At 41.7% G+C, this 22287-nt stretch overlaps 1 protein-coding gene across 1 annotated transcript; it reads right to left on the reverse strand.

Annotated features, from left to right (window-relative positions):
• Positions 1-523: 523 nt before the first annotated feature.
• Positions 524-21916, reverse strand: COX7A2L (cytochrome c oxidase subunit 7A2 like). The gene is made up of 3 exons (XM_040496620.1): positions 21774-21916; positions 2466-2597; positions 524-1395 (listed from the first exon to the last, which is right to left on the reverse strand). The coding sequence occupies exons 1-3, from the start codon at positions 21843-21845 to the stop codon at positions 1255-1257; spliced, it is 345 nt and encodes a 114-aa protein (XP_040352554.1). The 5' UTR covers positions 21846-21916; the 3' UTR covers positions 524-1254.
• Positions 21917-22287: the final 371 nt, after the last annotated feature.

Genomic DNA, 22287 nt, shown 5'->3' on the forward strand with positions numbered 1-22287 from the left:
AAGGATATACTGTGTATATCATACTATTCTTATAATCTTCCTGTAGTCTGAAAGTTTTCAAACTAAAAACTTGGGGGAAATACCAGAGAAGAATACAGTTTAGATTTGTATAGGCAAATAAGGGTTTCCTAGCCAGTGAGGATGCTAGTGTTTATTTTATCCTTAGTAAAAGGTCACTCTTCTTTGCTATGGGAAGATAGACTACCACTTTCTATAACATAAAATCCCACTTTTTCTCAGCATTAATATAGGGTATGTGAAATCAACCAATTGTGACAGCACAGGAAATTAATGTCTAAAGAACTGTGTATTACAGGCACATTTCACGAAGGGGCAAGCTGGTTTCTTACAAGGAACCATATGGTAATCATCAATATGCCATTGGCCTATTACTTAACTTTGAGGAACTACTTTGTAAAGATTATCTGGTGCCCAATTAAAAAAGAAAGAAATTAGACTCAGGTTTAAGATGCCTCTGGTTTTCTGAAAGTATTCTGAAAGGTCATTCAAAAGGACTTCAAAATTTATATTTTTCATTCATGTATTTATTCCACATTCAAAATAAATCACAATTTAAAGCCATAACATTTTGAAAAGGTAAAGGAGAATCTGTCACAGCTGCATTAATAAAACACACTGCTCTAAAGTGCAACAGTAAACAGGTGTTCTCTGTTCCCAAGGTGGAATAAATACATAACAATTACACATAAAATTTCACTAGTGATCGGAGATGAGGCAAATAACCCTTGGAAACAAACTGCCCGATGAACAGAGGCAGGCAACAAATAATTTTTCTTAACATCTTGTCACAAGAAGGAAAAATCCCTAAGGTGTCTACTAACTCAAACTCCTGTTTCATGCTCCTGGCCTCGGCTTCTGTCTTCCTTCCTCAGTCACATCCAAATCCAGAAAGGCTTCTGCACCCCATGCTCAAAAACACCACCATAAGTCCCTAAGGGTCTCCGCACAGACTGCTATTAATGAGCCTGTGTGCAACCTTCATCCAGAACCTCCAGGGAAATCAGGAGCTCAAAGAGCAGCAGCATTTCTTTAAACAATAGTCTTAACTATCCAATGAGCTCTGATGGACCATGTGCATTTCATAAACAAACCAAAATATGGCCTTAATATCTATTTTTCTGGGAAAATGTTAAGTAAACCATTCAAGTAAAAAAGAAAATGTTTACACAACAATGAAAAATGAAAATTCAAAGGGTTTATGCCAAAAAGCAAACCAGTCCTCTGCAGCCTAACTCATTTGTTTTTGGGCTGTGAAGCCATGTAGAGAGCAATCAGGCAGTAGATGGTCCCTCCCACTGTCAGCGCCATGGTGGTCCGGTACAACATTTGGTCAGGCAGGCCTCGTTTTAGGTGGATGGGCACACCATCGGACTTCTGGAAAGCAAGGATTATCAAGGACATGGTTAATAAGAAGACTTTACAGTTTAGGCTAATAGGTCTTCATAACTAAGCCATCAACACACTGAAGGGGAAAAACCCCCAATCCCTTACAATCCTGACTCAACAGTGGTGTACATTTTCTTAAATACGCAACTAAAGCTTGGAAGGCCAAAGTCATTCTCCAAAATGGGGCCTCAGGAACCCGCATGCAACAAATTTCAAGTTTCTAAGGAATTTATCATATATTGCTTAACTAGGCCAGTCGCACTGGTGAATTTCTTTTAAAGGCAAAAGTAACCCACAGCTAAATGACTCCAGGCACAAGACACGCTCCACATTTAGTTTGACTTCTGATCATTAGTCAGTGATGTCTGAGCACACCAGGTCAGTTAGTAGGCTCAAGTCCATGTTGTATTCAGTTTCTTTCCATTAAGCTGGTAAACCCTTGTTTAAAAAGAAAAAGACTCTAGGGGCACCTGGCTGGCTCAGCTGGTAGAGCACGTAACTCTTAATCTCAGGGTTGTGAGTTCAAACCCTGGGCCTGGAGCCTACTTAAAAAGATAACAAAACCTTTAAAAAAGAGAGTCTCCATAAAATGTTTAATCCATTATTTTGCGCAGTCTCCAAACTCCCTCCCCCACTATAACTCAAGACTCCAGATGCCCAATCAAGTCTTATTTATCAGATTAAAAAGGGATTAACCTAAAAAAAAAAAAAAAAAAAAGGGATTAACCTGACCAAAAGTCCCCAAGCCAGTCCTGAATCTGCACATATTTCTGAGGATATGGGAAGCTACCTTCTAGCAACAGCAATAACAAACACTCGCTCCCACAGCACCAGAGATGCAGCCGGGCCACTGACCTCTCAATTATCTGTATGTAGATTAACATTAATAATATTCTGAAATCCAATTCTGGCTGCTCTCTGTTGATCAGCAAACCCAAGAGAGCCTCTTCTAACAGCTCAGTGATTTTTAATATCAAGCAAGCAAAAACAATTAGAAGAAAACTCATTGCCAAAATAACAAGTCATTCTCTAGTGTCTCCTCTAGTGTTTTCTCTCACCTGGAAAAGCTTCTGCAGCTCAGGAACTTTGTTTTTCCCAGCATAATCATATGCAGTAAAATCAGAACTGAGTTTGGTGGGTGTGGCAAATATGATAGGCGGTGCTTCTGTGGAAACCACAGGCCTTAATCCCTGTAAGAAAAAGGAAAATGTCAAGTTGAAAGCATGTCTGGGCATATGAACAACCTTCAACAAGCAGGCTATCTGGAATCATGGAGGCAGTCATTCAACCACACAAGAGGGAAGGAAAGGCTCTCCAAGTTTGCATTACAAGGCCTTTAATTTTAAGATTTAAAGTCCTTAAACTTTTAACAAAACACTTTCCCACAGCAAACCCCATCAAGAATTCCCTGCCATTAAGATGGGGGTTTGAGGTGAGGGAGAGAGAAGCAACAATCACAAAAGCCCAATCTGAGCTTCCAGAAAACCTATTATGTCTACCTTCCTATCAAATCAATAAAACATTAAGATTTTTATTTTTGAGAGCGAGAGTGAGAGAGAGAGAGAGAGAGAGAGAGAGAAAAAATGAATGGGGGAGGGGCAGAGGGAAGGAGACACAGAACCCAAAGCTGGCTCCAGGCTCTGAGCTGTCAGCACAGAGCCCAATGTAGGGCTCAAACTCATGAACGGTGAGATCATAACCTGAGCTGAAGTCAGATGCTTAACTGACTCTGCCACCCAGGTGCCCCTCAATAAAACATTTTTAACCTGTATGAACTTTTGGCTACATTTCAAAAGGGACCTGGCTGTCCCTTTTCTCCCCCTGGGTGAGCTGATGTACTAACACAGGATTTCTAACCCCAGAGTAGACTTCAGAAACTTTCCAGACACACTGTAAAGAAAAAGCCCAATCTGGAAGAGCCTGCAATGGTAAGAGACTTGTCTTTCAGGACCAGAAAACAAAAAAATTAGAGCAACTGAAATTTCTGGCATTAATAAGCCCATAAGTTAAAAAACAAATAATAAAACTTAAGGAAACTTCAATGTTCTCATCTGTGACATGTATACAAAAGTAATAGTATCTACCACTGAAAAAACAGCATGAGATAATAAATATGTGCTTAACATTGAATATTTACAGTCAATAAATATAAACAGAAGGAGACTTGGGAGTTAACACAGGTTTGCTATTAGCAACTCCCAGAGCCATATGGATAGAAGGACCCACAGGCTTAAAAAGAACTTAAAGGGGAAGAAAAACAAAGTACTGTTACAGGCTATGCCAAGTAAAAGAAGCTCGTCAAAAGACCACAGATTATATGATCCCATTCATATGAAAGTCCAAAGCAAGAAAACCTAGAAAAACGTAAAGTAGATAAGCAGCTGCTTAGGGCTGGGGAATAAGCAATAGGGGGGTGATAACTGCAGGTTATAGGTTTCTTCTCAAGGGCATGAAAATACTCTAAAATTAATGCGGTAATGGTTGCACATGGTTACACTAAAACACTGAGTTGTACACTTTAAATGAGTGAATGTATGGTATGTGAATTATATTTCAATAAAGCTATTTAAAAAAAAAGGAACCCAAGGGAAACTCTGGTTTTCTATCTGATGGAGTAAATCGACAGTGGTAAATACAGATAAAGATGGTTCTCCAAAATAACCTGCACATTAAGACAGGAGCTAGAGTTACAAACCAATAAAACACATCCTTTTATATTAAATTCTAACTACAAAAAATAAAAACTTAAAATTAGGAAGCAGAGTTCAAGCCCACCCTCCTCTATTTTACAGATGAAGGAGGAAAAAAAACCCTTTGCTCAAATTAACATAGTTGTCAGACCCCTGGTTCTTGATCTCTTCAAAGAAATATAAATTTACCTATAACTGACAAGACCTAAAGATCATATTATTGAAAGCCTCAATGATACTCCTACCAGGTAAGCATTAGGATCAACAGGGCAACAAAAAAGTATTAAAGCAAACTTGGGTTTCGGTCCTAGACGGCAGCATAGAAAGACGCTGAACTCACCTCCTCCCAGGAACACACCAGATCTACACCTACATAGAGAGCAATTCCTCCTGAATAAGAACTGAAGGCTGATTCAACAGCTTCCACACAACAAAGGATATCGTGACCACACAGAGAACAGCTGGAGACAGAGATGGGGGGAAGGGGGGTGTTAACAATAGAAATGTAACAACAGGAATCCCACCCTGATAGGAGGAACTGAAGTAGGGAGGGATAGCACAGATAGGCCTGCACAGATTCACCCAACCTGAGCCATGGCAAAAAAACCCCAAAAAAACAAAAAACAAAAAACCGCACACACACAACAGTATAAACAGTAAATAGACTGTAAGTGAAGGAAACCCATTTATTAACCCTAGAGCAACTACTAAATGGTAGGGGAACTGTTAGAACTCTCTTTGGTTAGAAGGTGCTAGCAAGCACCATTATGTTCCCCCCTCTACCTTGATAGTGCAGATGGGAGCAGGCACTCTAGCCAGCCTGTACCCTCTAGCCCCAGGCCCTAGCCCACACACCGGCTGCAGGTGTCCCCCACCACATGCACCTGCCTCACTTCCAATGGTCCCACCAAGGTGCTACCCCAGCCTGCACCAACTACAGCCCTAGCTATCTCACCAAGGTGGCCCAGGCAAGAAGCACCCTGGGACACCTGGGCCTGCATCTGCTTCAGCTCCAGCCAGCCAGGGTACTTCCTATGCAGAGCACCCCAACCCATACCTGCCCTACCAGAGGCTCTTTCAGCCATCCCACTAGGGAGAGGCCCAAGGTGGAGAGCCTGAGGACAACCCAGCTCCTGCTGTCCCAGTAGGGCAGCACTGGAACCAAGCACTCCTGAACCACCTGGTCTGAACTCACCCCAGCTCCCACCATCCCACAGGGAATGTGCCCGGTGAATGTGCCCTCAGCCCATGCCCACTACAGCTCTAGCCAAACAAAGCCACCAGGCACACACAGTCTATAGAAGGCACATTCCTACACAAAGCTACCCCTTTAAGACTGGAGAAGGTAACTGTTTCACCTAATTCATAGAAACAAACACAGACCGTCAAACAAAATGAGAAAAAAGAATACATTCCAAAGAAAAGAACAAAACTTCAGAAAAAGAACCCCAAAAAATGTAGATAAGCAATCTACCTGATAAAGAGTTCAAAGCAATGGTCATAAAGATGCTCACCGGAATTGAGGAAGAGTTTAAGAGAACTCAAAGAAGAACTAGGAAAGAACCAATCAGTGTTGAAAAATACAGTAACTGAAATGAAAAACCACTAGAAGGAATCAGCAGATTAGAAGATACAGATAAACAGATCAACAATCTGGAAGACAAAGTAACAGAAAGCACCCAAGCTGAACAGCAAAAGGAAAGAATAAGAAAAAATGAGGATGGGGCACCTGGGTGGCTCAGTAGGTTGAGCACCTGACCTCAGCTCAGGTCATGATCTCATGGTTCACGAGTTCAAGTCCAACATCTGGCTCTATGCTGACAGCTCAGCCTGGAGCCTGCTTCGGATTCTGTGTTCTCTCTCTCTCTCTCTCTCTCTCTCTCTCTCTCTTTCTCTGCCCCTTCCCCTCCCCCACTCACACTCTCTCTCAAAAATAAAAACATTAAAAAATAAAAGAAAAAAATGTGGATAGGTTAAAGGGACCCATATGATAATGTCAACTGTACTACTATTCACATTATAGGGGTCCTGGAAGGAAAAGAGAGAAAGGGACAGAAAAGTTATTTAAAGAAATAACAGCTGAAAACTTCTCTAACCTGGGAAAAGCAGACATCTAGGTTCAGGAAGCAGAGGAAGTCCCAAACAAGATGAACCCAGGAAGGTCCGTACCAAGACACAATAACAACAAAATGTCAAAAATTAAAGACAGAATCTTAAAAAGAGCAAGAGATAAGCAACTAATTATGTACAAAGAAAACCCCATAAAGGCTATCAGCTGATTTTCCAGCAAAATCAGTGCAGACCAGAAAGGAGTGGCACAATATATGCAAAGCATTGACTGAAAGGAAAAACCCTATAACCAAGAATGCTCTACCTGACCAGATTATCATTCAGAACTGAAGGACAAATAAGAGTTTCCCAGACAAAAGTTAAAGAAGTTCATCACCACTTAACTAACCTTAGAAGAAATGTTAAAGGGACTTTAAGTGGAAAAGAAAAGGCCATAACTAAAAGAAAATTATGAAAGGAAAAAAACTTCACTGGTAAAAACAAACATAATAAAGGTAGTAAATCAATCACTTATAAAACTGGTATGAAAGTTCAAAGACAAGAGTAGTAAAATCAATTACATCTAAAAATTTTGCTGAGGGGTGCCTGAGGGGCTCAGCGGGTTAAGTGTCCAACTCTTGATTTTGGCTCGGGTCATGATCTCACAACTCGTGGAATCAAGCCCCATGTCAGGCTCTGCGCTGACAGCATGAAGGCTGCTTGGGATTCTCTCTCTACCTCTCTCTGCCCCTCTCCTCCTCCTGCTTGTGTTCTCTCTCAAAATAAATATTAATAAAAAATTTGTTGGGGTGCCTGTGTGGCTCAGTCAGTTAAGCATCCGACTTCAGCTCAGGTCATGGGTTCAGCTCAATCTCACCGTTCATGGGTTCGAGCCCCACATCAGGCTCTGTGCTGACAGCTCAGAGCCCGGAGCCTGCTTCAGATTCTGTGTCTCCCTCTCTCTCTCTGCCCCTCCCCTGCTCACACTCTGTCTCTATCTCAAAAATAAACATTAAAGAAAAATTTTTTTAATTCACTGATAGTCACAAAATAAAAAGATGTAAAATATGACATTATACACATAAAACATGGGGGAGGGTTTATTATGTAGTGCTTTTAGAATGTGTTTGAACTTAAGCAACTATCAACTTAATATAGACTGCTATATACTTAGGATGTTATATATGAACCTCATGCTAACCATACACCTATAAAAATCCACAAAGAATAAAAAGAAAGGAATCCAAGTAAAACACTAAAGTCATCAATTAAAAGAGAAGCAAGCAGGGGCGCCTGGGTGGCGCAGTCGGTTAAGCGTCCGACTTCAGCCAGGTCACGATCTCGCGGTCCGTGAGTTCGAGCCCCGCGTCGGGCTCTGGGCTGATGGCTCAGAGCCTGGAGCCTGTTTCCGATTCTGTGTCTCCCTCTCTCTCTGCCCCTCCCCCGTTCATGCTCTGTCTCTCTCTGTCCCAAAAATAAAATAAAAACGTTGAAAGAGAAGCAAGCAGAAGAAACAAAACCTACAAAAACAATAAGAACACAATTGACACAACAGCAATAAGCATAAACCTGTCAATTATTACTTTAAATGTAAATGGTCTAAATACTCCAATCAAAAGACAAGGTGACTCAATGAATAAAAAACAAGACCCATCTATATGCTGCCTACCAGAGGCTCTTTCAGTCCTAAAGATGCATACAAACTGAAAGTTAAGGGACATAAAAAATATATATATTCCCCACATAAATGGAAGCAAAAAGAAAGCTGGGATAGCAAACTTAATGTCAGACAAAGTAGAATTTAAAACAAAGACAGTAAAGGGGCACCTGGGTGGCTCAGGTGGTTAACTGTCTAACTTGAGCTCAGGCTAAGATCGTGTAGTTAGTGAATTCAAGCCTCACACTGGTGTTTGTGCTGACAGCTCAGAACCTGGAGCCTGCTTCAGATTCTGTGTCTCCCTCTCTCTCTGCCCCTTCCCCACCCATGTGAGAGCTCTCTCAAAAATAAATTAACATTAAAAAAATTTTAGAACAAAAATTCTAATAAGAGACAAAGAAGGGCATTATATAAAGGGATTAATCCAACAAGACGATATAACAACTGTAAATATCCATGCACCCAACACAGGGGCACCATATACAGAGCAAATAGAAATAGGCACAAAGGGAGAAATTGACAGTAACACAATAACAGCAGGGGACTTTAACAACCCACTTACATCAATGGATAAAGCATCCAGACATAAAAATCAATATGGCTTTGAACAACATTAAACCAGACAGACCTAGCAGATATATATAGAATATTCCATCCCAAAACAGCAGAATATACATTCTTTTCAAGTGTACGTGGAACATTCTCCAGGACAGATTACATATTAGGCCACAAAACAAGTCTCAATTAATTTAATAAGACAGAGCATCTTCTCCAATCACAACAGTATGAAACCAGAAATCAATTACAGGGGAAAAAAATGGAAAAAAACAAAAACACATGGAGGCTAAACAACATGCTCCTAAACAACCCATGGGTCAAAGAAGAAATCAAAAGGGAAATTTAAAAATCCATGGAGAAATGAAAATGGAAACAATGTTCAAAATCTCTGGGATACAACAAAAGCAGTTCTAAGAGGGAAGTTTATAGCAATGAAGGTCCACTTCAAGAAACAAGAAATATCTCAATCTTAACTTTACACCTAAAGGAACCAGAAAAAGAACAAAGACCAAAGTTAGTAGAAAGAAGAAAATAACAATTATAGTAGAACAAAGTTAAACACAGACTAATAGTAGAAATAAGTGAAATGGGGACTAAAAAAAGATCAATGAAACTAAGAGCTAGTTCTGCAAAAAGATAAACGAAATTGATAAACCTTTAGCCAGACTTACCGAGAAAAAGAGACCTCAAACAAAATCACAAATAGAAGTTACAACTGACACCACAGAAATACAAAGGTTTATAAGAGACTATTATGAAAATTATATGCCAACAAGTTGGACAACTTAGAAGAAATGGATAAATTCCTACAAACATGCAATTCTTCGAAGACTCAATCAGGAAGAAATAGAAAACCTGAGCAGACCAATTATTAGCAGTGAAAGTGAATCTGTAATAAAAAAAAAAAAACAACCTCCCAAGAAAGAGAAGCCCAGGACCACAGGCTTCACAAGCAAATTTTACTAAACATTTAAAGAAGAGTTAAGGGGCACCTGGGTGGCTCAGTCGGTTAAGCATCCGACTTTGGCTCAGGTCATGATCTCTCAGTTCGTGAGTTCGAGCCCTACGTCAGGTTCTGTGCTGACAGCTCAGAGCCTGCAGCCTGCTTCAGATTCTGTGTCTCCCTCTCTCTCTCTGCCCCTCCCCTGCTCACACTCTGTTTCTCTCTCTCTCAAAAATAAAATAAACATTAAAAAAAATAATAAGAGGGGCACCTGGGTGGCTCAGTGAAGCATCTGACTTTAACTCAGGTCTGGTCTTGCGATTCACGAGTTCAAACCCCATGTCAGGCTCTATGCTGACAGCTCAGAGCCTGGATCCTGTTTCAGATTCTATTTCTCCCTCTCTCTATGCCTCTGTCACTGTCTCTTAAAAATAAATGTTAAATTTTTTTAAATAAAAAAATAGTAAGAAAAAAGAGAGTTAACACTTATCTTTCTCAAATGATTCCAAAAAACTCTTCCAAATTCATTCTACAAAGCGAGCATTACCCTGATAACAAAACCAAAGACAATACAAATTTTATGTATATAGATATAGATGTATATAGATGTATAGATATATCTAACAGTCCAGTATCTCTGATGAATACAGATGCAAAAAATACTCAACAAAATTAGCAAACTAAATTCAACAATACATTAAAAAGATCATTCACCATGATCAAGTGGGATTTACTCCAGGATGCAAGATTGGTTTCATATCCACAAATCAAAGTGATACACAACATTAACAAAATGAAGGATAAAAATCACATTATCACCTCAACAGATGAGAAAAAACATCAGACCCATTCATGATAAAAACTCTCAACAAAGTGGGTTTAGAGGGAACATACCTCAACATAATAAAGACCATATATAACAAAACTACAGCTAACATCATACTCAATGGTGAAAAGTGAAAGCTTTTTCTCTAAGATCAGGAACAAGACAAGCATGTCCATTTTCACTTTTATTCAACACAGTATTGGAAGTCTTAGCCACAGTAATCAAACAAGAAAAAGAAATAAAACATATCCTAATTGGTAAGAGAAAAGTAAAAACTTTCACTATTTGCAGCTGACATAAGAAAAACCCTAGGGGTACCTGGATGGCTCAGTGAGCTGAGTGTCTGACTCACGATTTCAGCTCAAGTCATGATCCCAGGGTGTGAGATTGAGCCCTGCTTAAGATTCTCTCCCTCTGTCCCTCTCTCCTGTTCATGTTCTCTAAAAAATAAAAAAATTAAAAAAGAAAAATAAAAAGGAAAAGAAAACCCTAAAGGCTCAACCAAAAAACTATTACAATACATGTAAAGTTGCAAGATACAAAATTAAAGAAACCTGTGGCATTTTGATATCTACTAACAATGAAGAAGCAGAGAGATTAAGGAAACAATCCCAACTGCATTAAAAAGAATAAAATATCTAAGGAATAAATTTAACCAAGGAGGTGAAAGACCTGCACTTCAAAAACTATTAAGACAGTAATGAAAGAAATTGAAGACACACATAAATGAAAAAATATACCAGGCTCATTAATTGGAAGAATTCATACTGTTACAATGCCCACATAACCCAAAGCAACCTACATATCCAATGCAATCCCTATCAAAATACCAATAAGATTTTTCACAGACCTAGAATAACCCTAAAATGTGTACGGAATCACAAAAGATCCCAAATAGCCAAAGCAATCTTGAGAAAGAACAAAGCTAAAGTTATCACAATCGCAAATTTCAAGATATACTAAAAGCTACAGTAATCAAAACAGTATGGTACTGGCACTAAAACACAGATCAACAGAACAGAATACAGAGCCCAGAAATACAACACTGATACTTATATGGTCAACCCTACAACAAAGGAGACAAAAATATACAATGGGGAAATGACAGTCTCTTCATTAGTAGTGTTATTAAAACTGGACAGCTACATGCAAAAGAATGAAACTGGGGGCACCTGACTGGCTCAGTGGCACAGCATGTGACTCTAGATTCTAGGGTCATGAGTTCAAGCCCTACACTGGGCGTAGAGCTTACTTTATTTTATTGTATTTATTTTTTTAATGTTTATTTTTCAGAGAGAGACAGAGCACGAGCAGGGGAGGGGCAAAGAGAGAGGGAGACACAGAACCCAAAGCAAGCTCTGGGCTCTGAGCTGTCAGCACAGAGCATGATGTGCAGCTCAAACCCATGAACTGTGAGATCATGACCTGAGCTGAAGCGGGACACTTAACCAACTGAGCCACCCAGGTGCCCCTAGAGCTTACTTTAAAAAAGAAAAAAAAAAAAAAAATGCTTTTGACTTTTGGCGGAGAAGGTGAAGGTGCAGCTGTTTTTGGTCATCCCAAATCTGGGTTCATCCAGCCACCTTCACCAGGCCACCTAAGTTCAACCCTAATGAGATCAAAGTCATATACAGAGGTGCACCAGTGGGAAAGTTGATGCCATGTCTGCCCTGACCCACAAAATCAGCTGCCTGAGTCTGACTCCAAAAAAGGTTGGTGATGACATAGCCAAGGCAACTGGTGATTGGAAGGATCTAGGGATTACAGCGAAACTGACCATTCCAAATAGATAAACCCAGAGTAAAGTGGGACCTTCTTGCCTCTGCTGATTGTCAAAGCCCTCAAGGAACTACCATGAGACAGAAAGAAGCAGAGAACTATTAAGCAGAGTGGAAATATCATTTTTGATAAGTCTGTCAACACTGCCTGACAGATGTGGCACCAATCTTTAGGGGCGCCTGGGTGGCTCAGTCGAGCGTCCAACTTTGGCTCAGGTCATGATCTCACGATCTGTGAGTTCGAGCCCCACATCGGGCTCTGTGCTGACAGCTCAGAGCCTGGAGCCTGCTTCGGATTCTGTGTCTCCCTCCCTCTCTGCCCCTCTCCCGCTCATGCTCTATGTGTGTGTGTCTCTATGTCAAAAATAAATAAACATTAAAAAAAAAAAAAAGCAAAAATAAATTGGGACTACGTCAAACTAAAAACCTTTTTGCACAGTGAAGGAAACCAACAAAACAAAAAGGCAACCTACTGAAGGAAGAAGATCTGTGCAAATGATACATCCAGTAAGGGGTTAATATCTAAACTACATAAAGAACTTACACAACTCAATACCAAGAAAAGTACAGAAGACCTGGAACACACGTTTTCCAAAGACGACTTACAGACGGCCAACAAGACACATAAAAAGTTCTTCAATATCACTAGTTATCAGGGAAATACAAATCAAAACCACAGTGAGGTATCACCTCACACCACTTAGAATGGCAAGTATCAAAAAGACAAGAAACAAGTGCTGGCAAGGATGTAAGGAAAAAACAAACCTCATCCACTGTTGATGGAAATACAGACTGGTACACCCATTATGGAAACAGTAATGCAGGTTCCTCAAAAAATTAAAAATACAAATCCCATACAAACCAGTAATTCTGCTTCTGGGTATTTACTCGAAGAAAACAAAAATGTCAGTTCTAAAAGATAAGCGCACCCCTGTGTTTACTGCAGTATTATTTACAATAGCCAAAATACAAAAACAACTTAAGTGTCCACTAATAGATGAATGGATAAAGAAGATATGGAATAATATTCAGCCATAAAAATGAGGTCTTGCCATTGGCCAACAACCTGGATAGGAATGAGGGTACTCTAAGTGAAATAAGTCAGGCAGAAAAAAACAAATACCATTATTATTCTACTTAAGTGTGGAATCTAAAAAATAAACAAAAAATATACACAGACCCACAAATACAAAGAACAAAGAGGTGAAGGAAATAAAGAGGTACAAATATCCAGTTATAAAATACATGCCAGGAAGATGAAAAGTATAGTATAGTCAATAATGCCGTAATCGCTTTGTAAGGTGACAGATAGTAAGTACACTTACTGTAGTGAGCATTTTGTAATGTATATAATTGTGAAATCACTACGTTGTATACACCTAAAACTAATACTGTAAATCAACTACACTTCAATTAAACTCCCCCCTCCAAAAGTAAACTTGGTTTCTATTTCTTTGACATAGTCACACAAATGGGAATTATCTGCACTGCATTCACTCACTCAGCACGTATTACTGAACACTTAGTGAAAATACACGATGAAGAAGACAGATTCGATCTCTGCCATTATGGGCCATTATGGACATTAATGTTATGGAATAACAGCCACTAATTATCTACTGAGCCCTTGTTATACACCCAGCATCCTGTCAAGCATTTCACAGCATCATCTCATTTAATCCTGCCAGCAAACCTACCAAGATGTTACTGTTTCTATTTTATAGAGGAGAAAACTAGATCAGAGAGGGTAACTTGCCTAAGAGCATGTTGCAAAAAAGATGGAGTTTAGTGCCAAAATTCAGGCCTCTCTAAAGTCCAGAGACTTGGTTTGTTTTCTGCTTTTTAATTTTCTTTTTTAACATTTATTTACTTGAGAGAGAGAGAGACAGAGTGAGCGAGCGCGCACACATGCGTGTGTGAGTGGAGGAGGGGCAGAGAGAGACAGAGAGAGAGTCAGTCAGTCACAGATTCAGAAGCAGGCTCCAGGCTCTCAGCTGTCAGCACAGAGCCTAATGTGGGGCTCGAACTCATGAACTGTGAGATCATGACCTGAGTTGAAGTTAGATGCTTAACCAACTGTGCCACCCAGGCGCCCCTGAGAGACTTGGGTTTTTAAGTATTCCACTACCTGCCCCCACTGCCCCTCTCAACTACTGCTTAAAAGCAATAATTCATGTAAAGTTTGGTGAGTAAGCCACTAGTCTAAATTTAGTAATATAATACACTCAGACTCACAAGGATTCAGAGATGGGAAGAGAGGCCCTAACGACTGAGATAAGAAGGCAAAAAAGGATGGCTCTTTGAACTGAAAATTTTAACATGTGAGCTCTGTATTTTCTCCTCTAAGGATTTCTCCTTGAATGCAAAAATTGAAACATCCTTTATACCAAGCATCTCCAAAAATGGTTTGAAATTAAATTCTTGTTTTGACAGGACTAATGTGGAGCATTTTTAGAAAGGATTATACCTAATTGCTCAGTGTTTGTTCACCCATCAAGTGATTCAGAACTACAGCAGCTGTTGAACAATATCTGAAAACAGGAGTATCAACCATCTGAATGGTTTTAAGTAATTCCGTATTTCCATTTAGAATACTGTAAAAGTTTGGAATATAGAATTTTAAAATTACCTATAATCCCATTACCTTATCCCACCAACCATTATGAATTGTATATTCTCCTCCAATCTTTCTTCATATGCATATTTTAACATCATAAAATTCTACATCCTCAGAATCCTAAAAAACCTTCATGAATATTCTTCACATCAACCCTGTAAATAAGGTATTATCAGCCCAAGTTACAGATGATTAAAACAAAGCTCAGAGATTCCATTAGGGAGATGGGATTCAAACCTACACAATTTTATTATACCATACAATCAATAATTCAACTGTCCTGGCCCCACCAATAAAAAGAATGGATATTCATCTATCTGTCATTAAACCTCCTAACAATTTAAAAGCAGTCAATGTTTCCAATGTTTCAAGGCAGCTAGACAAGACTGACACTGGGGTTCTCAAGAGTTCTCAAGAGTGGAACCAAGAAGCTGTATTTACAGGAAAGTAAATCCCTTCATGCATGCCTCTTCCAGGGTTGCAGCTGTCCCAATATAGAATTATGAGCCTCCCCATCTGAAAACTGACAACAGCATAGTTACAGGTTTTCTGGCCCAAATCCTTGGAATCATTCTTAATTCTGCACACACACTGTAAATCCTTAGGGCTCTACCTTCAAAATCTATTCAGAATCTGACCACCACGTCTCACCCATCTCCACCAATGCATACTCTGGTCCAAGCCCCTGGATTTTTTTTTTTTTTTTTTTTTTAATTTACAGAAAACAAGATCAAGGGAGGAGCAGAGAAAGAGGGAGATTATGACCGGAGCCGGTGTCAAGCCTCGAAGGCTCAACCAACTGAGCCACCCAGGTGCCCCCAAACCCCTGGATCTTTATGACACCCTCTTAACTGCTCACCCTCCTTCCATTTCCACACTTGCTACCCTGCATTCTACTCTTAATGCAGCAACCAGTGATTGGAGAGATCACTACTCAGCTCAAACCTCTCCCAAAGCGTCCTATCTCACTGAGCTAAACCCAAAATTACTACAATGGCTTCCAGGGCCACGTGAGATGCACCCTTCAAACCCCACCACCCCGCCACCAACATCATCCCCTCTCCCCACCCCAGCCCACTAGACAAGCCCCTTAAACCTCCCAGGCATCAGGCATTGTTCCCTCTACCTACAATGCTCTTCTCTAGGTATCCACGTGGCTGGCACCCTCACCTCCTTCAGGTCTTTGCCCATGTGTCACCTTCTCAGTGAGACATTCCCTCACCACCCTTTTAAACTGCATGTCCTCCCACTTACCCTCTTTCTCCACAGCACTTATCAGCACCTAGCATATTGTATTTTACTTCGTTTACTGTGTCTCCCCAGCTGCAATGGAAGCCCCATGAGGGCAGGTTTTGTTCACTGCTCTTACTTTCCTAGACTTAAAAAAGCTAAAAGCACATTCAATAAATATCTGCTGCAAGTATAAATAAGCTATAGCTTCACAACAATGTAGACTTGAGTATTTCAGAACCAAAGTCATGTAAACCAAATCAGCACTTGATGGCAGAGCCTCCCATACCTCCCACGAAGAAGAAAACTAGTGAATGAATGCTGTTCTTAAAATAGTGGACTGTAGACCAAATGGAAATCACAGGTTTTGCTGTTTTTTTTGTTTTTTTTTTTAATGTTTATTTTTGGAGAGAGAGAGAGAGAGAGAGAGCGCACAAGCAGAGGATGGGCAAAGAGAGGGAGACACAGAATCCAAAGCAGGTTCCAGGCTCTGAGCTGTCAGCACAGAGCCCGACGCGGGGCTCGAACTCACGAACCATGAGATCATGACCCAAGCCGAAGTCGGACACTCAACTGACTGAGCTGCCCAGGCGCCCCAGTTTTGCTTTTTAATAGCAAATCTCTTAACTATTTACACAATCACTACCCCTACAGTTAAAACCATTCAACCACAACCATTTAGCAGTTGAATTCTTCTTAGTCTAATTGCTCCAAAATAATTTTAAGATTTTTAAGTAATCTCTACACTCAACACAGACTGAAACTCACAACCCCAAGATCCAAGAGAGCCAGCTCCACCAAACGAGGCAGCCAAGGGCCCCTACTACTTGCTCCAAATTTTTAGAGACGTACGCTTGATTTTTTTCCCCCTGAAGTTGACTGGCCCAAGTTTCCCTTTTGCTCTACCTTTTAGGTTTGAGAAAGAGAAGAAATAAGAGAATTACCCAATTTTTTTTTTTTTTAATTTTTAGGGGCACCTGGGTGGCTCAGTCAGCTAAGCGTCTGACTTCAGCTCAAGTCATGATCTCACAGTCTGAGTTTGAGCCCCGCGTCGGGCTCTGTAATGACAGCTCAGAGCCTGGACCCTGTTTCGGACTCTGTCTCCCTCTCTTTCTGCTCCTCTCCTGCTCGTGCTCTTTCTCTCAAAAACAAATATTTAAAAAAAAAATTTTTTTTAACTGATAGAAACTAAAAACCTCTTGCACTCTGATTTAGGACTAGAATCAAGTTTCAATCTGCAGTGACTCAAGTTATTCCTAACTGCCAGCTAGATATCACCACCTCCATGTTTCCCAGACACGTCACACTCTGCAAGTCCTAAATTCACCCAGTTTCTCACAAATCTATTCAGGAGCCCCCTGTTTTTAAGGACAGCACCACCCTCCTCTCATTACTGTCATCTCAGAGTCCTCCTTTCTCATTTCCACAATCTCCCTCATCAGTCACTAAGTCCTTATGTCCCAGACGTCTGTTTCTCCTTTTCCCACTCAGAAGACCCTGAACTATTCTATGGGTATAAGAGGCATCCCTGGCACTGGTCTCTCCCAGTAGACTAACTTTTCGAAGCACAGCTCTGGTTATGATACTTGTTCCTCCATCATAAACCTTCATGCAACTAAAGGTAAGAAGTATGTCCTTGTTCCAACCTCTGGATAAGACTCTACCACAACTTTCTGCATCAAGTTGCTTTGCAAATTCCTATTTGTTTCTCACAAAATTAAGTCCTACCATCCTAGACCCTTCATGACCTATCTCCACCTACCACAGCTAAACTTACTACCCAGTGATTCCCCTGCAGCAGCCCCCACCCCATCACTCCCACAAGTCCCTTTACCTAGAAGGTCATCCTGCCCTCTTAATTAGAAGAACTGTTGGGTCATAAGGTAAACACGTTTCTTGTTTCTTTTTTTTAATTTTTAACGTTTATTTATTTTTGAGAGAGAGTGAGTGTGCACACAAGCGGAGGAGGGGCAGAGAGAGAAAGAGAGAGAGACATAGAATCTGAAGCAGGCTCCAGGCTGAGTTGTCAGCACAGAGCCCGACACGGGGCTTGAACCCATGGACTGCAAGATCATGACCTGAGCCAAAGTCGGACACTTAAATGAATGAACCACCCAGGCACCCCAAAATGTTCACTTTTTAAGAAACTACTGGACTATTTCCAAAGTGGCTGTGTGGTAGGGTCCCCTAAGGAAAGAAAAAAACCTCAAGGCAACCTGACCTATACGCATAAATGACAACATCCCTCACAACCTTGTTAACAGAAGACCACTTAATCAAACTACATGTTTGTGTGTTACCATATATGGGAGACAAAGAAGTAAAAAACGTCTTAAAAAACTACGCCACGTGGCATTCAGGGCTCAGCGCTTTGTGTACAAACCCAACTGAGCAGTGTCGGCAAGAATAAAGTTGCTTGCTGGAAAGAAAAGCCTTGGTGTCACCACCCCTGTGGGAGAATCCTGCTACAGCTGAATCATTTTACATTCCCACCAGCAATACGCTAGGGGTCCTGTTTCGCCATTCTCACTAACACCTGTTGTCTGTCTTCTGATTTTAGCAGGTGTGAAGTGGTATCTCACTGTAGTTTTGATTTGCATTTCCGTAATGACTAATGATGTTGAGCATCTTTCCGTGTTTATTAGCCTCAATTTATTTTGACATAGGACACAAAAAGGAAAATACTTTTCTATCAACCACTGGAAAATACAATTACTTATCAAATTGATCTACCTGTACCATTGTTAGCAAACTAGCCTTTCTATACCACATTATTCAATGCATGTTAGCTTATTCACTTTAGGTAATACTGAGAGTTACAAACATATACATTTTACATTGTTAACGTTTCCAGGAAAGGAAAAACTAAAGTACTCCTAATTACCAAAGCCAGAACACCTGGTTTGGGGGTGGGGGTGGGGTATGTGCCTGTCACAAGCACTCTGAAATCCACAGATAAAGTCTACACAGTATCACTTCTTTCAACATGGTTTAAGAAATCCTTGGGCACCTGGGTGGTTCAGTCAAAGAGCTCTTGATTTCGACTCAGGTCATGTTCCCAGAAACCTGGGATAAGCCCGCAGAGGGCTCCGCAAATAGCGTGGAGCCTGCTTGGGGTATTTTCTCTCTCCCTCTCTCTCCACCTTCTCCCCGCCCTTGCTCGCGCTCTCTTCAATCAATCAATCAATCAATAGGGGGTGCCTGGGTGGCTCAGTCAGTTGAGTGTCCAACTTCGGCTCAGGTCATGATCTCACAATTCTTGAGTTCGGGCCCCCGCATCAGGCTCTGTGCTGACAGCTCATCTTCAGATTCTGTCTCCCTCTTTCTCCGCCCCTCCCCTGTTCGCACTCTGTCGAAAATAAACATCAAAAAAAAATTTTTAATAAAAACAAATAAAAAATTTAAAAACTGATTTAAAAAAAAAGGAAATCCTTAAGTGACTAAGAAGCATGAAGCCTGCTTAGGACATTCTCTCTCACTCTCTCCTTCTGCCCCTCTCCTCCACTTGCTCACACTCTAAAAATAAATAAATAAAAACAGATCCAGGGGGGAAAAAAGGAAATCCTTAAGTGACTAAGAAGTTTAAATTCTCAAGAGAAACACAATTTAAGAGGTGCTAAAAATCTGAAGGCCCTATCTGTACCACATGCATTTCAGGGTAAAAATCTCTGCTAATCTCAGGGTAATCTCTGAGAGCTGATTTCAACATATGCTGGGGCACCTGGGTGACTGTTGGTTAAGCATCCAACTTCGGCTCAGGTTATGGTCTCGCGTCATGAGTTCAAGCCCTACATCGGGCTCTGTGCTGACAGCTCAGAGCCTGGAACCTGCTTGGATTCTCAGTCTCCCTCTCTCTGCCCCTCCCCTGCTCGTACTTTATCACTCTCTCAAAAATAAACCAAAAAAAAGTATGGAAGGACAAAAAAACCTTATAAAAGAGTAGCATGTGGTTCCACTTCCCTGAAATTCAGAAACATGCAAAACTATTTATAAAAGTCTGAATAGGGAAGGGAACTTCCTAGGGGTGATGGAATGTCCTATATATTAACAGGGCTGGAGGTTACAGTGTATGCATTTGTCAAAACTCATTACACTGTAACATTTAAGATCAGTGCATGAAAACTACGTCTTTTGAAACAAATATGATAGAAATGGCTATTCCCCTGTAATCTACAAAATAAATAAATCCCTATGGACAATTCCTTCTTTGACCTCCTTTGATCTTTCTTTGACCCAATTTGGCAGTCAGTGACACCACCAGGATGATTTCCCTTCTAATCTTGGTTTTTTTCAAAATGTTTATTTTTTAGAGAGAGAGCACGAGCAGGGGAGGGGCAGAGAGAGAGGGAGACAGAATCTGAAGCAGGCTCCAGGCTCCCAGCTGTCAGCACAGAGCCCAGTGCTGGGCTTGAGCTCTTGAACCTCAAGACTATGATCTGAGCCGAAGTCGGACACTCAACCGACTGAGCCACGCAGGCGACCCACCTGGTTTGTTCTTTTGATAAATTTTCCTCCTCTACCCTCCGCTTCGCATTTCTGTAGCCTAATCGTCTTCCCACCTTTCTTCCTTATATGCTCCCTGGATGATCCCCTCCCCACCACAGATTCTACCAATTATGGGCTGAAGACACCCAGCTCTATTAAACTTCATATTCATAAATCCAGCTGGTACCAAACATGACATCATCAAATGGTCAACATTTATAAACCTGGACCCTTCCTCCCGAACCCCACACTCCCCCCAAAACTCGCCCTTTCTTCCCTCTCTACCCTAGTTAACATTAACAGCGCATCCAATCTTAGACTGAAATTACTCTTAAACACCTTCCCCACTTAGACAAGCCGCTGTGTCCCCCAGAAAAAGGAGGAAGTAACATAATAGAGCATTCTTTACACCCCACCTAGGATCCTTACTATTCCAGTCCAGTTTTCCAACTGCATATTTCACGAACCGTTCCCACACTACTCTATGAGGATAAGGAATATGATGGTATCTAACACTCAACTTCTGGAGAATAGCTACCACTTATCAACTACCAACCACCTGCCAAAGACTGCCAGTCATTTCACTTAACCTGTAGGAAAGCTGCCCTAGATGAAACTAAGCTCACGATAAAGTAACCCTGGGAAAGGCCATAAAATCAAGGCATCAAAGCCACGATGTTAGCTCAAATTAAGAGTCTACAACCGAAGGGGGACCTGGGTGGTTCAGTCGGTTAAGCTCTTGATTTCAGCCCAGGTGGTATCTCACACTTGTGAACTGGAGCCCCCATTTGGGCTCTGTGCTGATGGTATGGAGCCTACTTGGGATTCTCTCTCCCTCTGGCTCTCTGCCTGCGCTCTCTCTCAAATAAGTAAACTTAAAAAAAAAGTCTACCACTGAGACAAACTTCAACTGGCAAAATCTGAATGAAATTGGAATACTTTTTAGACTCAAATAACGGCCATCAACCATTTCACCGTTGAGACACGTTAAGGTCGTTACACGTAACTGCCCAGGCTCACCTGGACATTTGAAAGAACCCATTAGGTCTCTTAATTCTAATCCCACAGCCTCTCCTGCCCCTATGGCTTCCCTCGGTGCTGTCATCCCAGCTCTCCAATCTCATGCTTTCATGAGGCTTTTGGGCTACACGGGGTGGGGTAAGCAATGGAGCACCGAGGAGACCAAAAGCGAGACCTCCTTAAAAAGGACAAAGCCGAACTTCGGGGTCGCATTCTGGGCCACGCCGACCCCACAAGCCACCCCGAAGACCCAGAAGCAGTGACCTCGGAGGTCACCTTGACCCCAGCTGAGTGCCAGGCCCAACTTCCGCCCCGAGCCAGCCCCGACGGGGAAGCAGCTACAGAATTAGGAGCCTTTATGGCCGCCGCAAGATGTTGAGAGGCGCCGGGAGGGGTGGTGCCGAGCTAAACCGAACCGCAGGCAGAAACCCCACCTGGTTCCGGCGCCACGACTGCCTGGCACAGAGGCTCGGGCAGCCACTTCTGTCAGAGAGGGCCTGGAGCTACCTGTACCTGAGGACTGTAAGCGTCGGAAGCCCATGTTCCAGTCAACTTCTGCGTGAAGCCACTAAACTTGTAATACATGACGCCCGGTGACCGGCTACCCGCAGCCGGTGCCTGCGCGACTGCCTCAGAGAAGGACCCTGCCTTCCCTGCCGTCTCCTTAAGCTTCAGCCCAAGGACCCTGCGCCAGGAGACGGGCTGCCCGGATATCGCCTAATTTATAACATGCCCGCTTCAGTATAGCAGGGAAGAAGAAGCCGGAGTCTCATGACCAAGAAAGGCAAAAACAAAAAAACAAGCTCTTGGAGAGTGCAGAAAGCCCCCGGAGGGGGATCTGTAGAAACCACGAAGTTCCCTGCCCCTTACCCACATTTAGATTCGGGCAGTGCCAAGACGCCTTAAAAATGCGCAAGCGCCCCACGAAACCAGGATGGAGGCTACGGGACTCGCCCGGGTTGAGTGGGCAGGCCCTGGGCGGGGTTGAGTGGGGCGGGCCCTGGGCGGGAGGGGCGGGGAGAGCTAG

Source organism: Herpailurus yagouaroundi, unplaced genomic scaffold (assembly GCF_014898765.1).
Source record: "Herpailurus yagouaroundi ecotype Mexico unplaced genomic scaffold, PumYag 188, whole genome shotgun sequence".
In the NCBI taxonomy this organism is placed as follows: domain Eukaryota; kingdom Metazoa; phylum Chordata; class Mammalia; order Carnivora; family Felidae; genus Herpailurus; species Herpailurus yagouaroundi.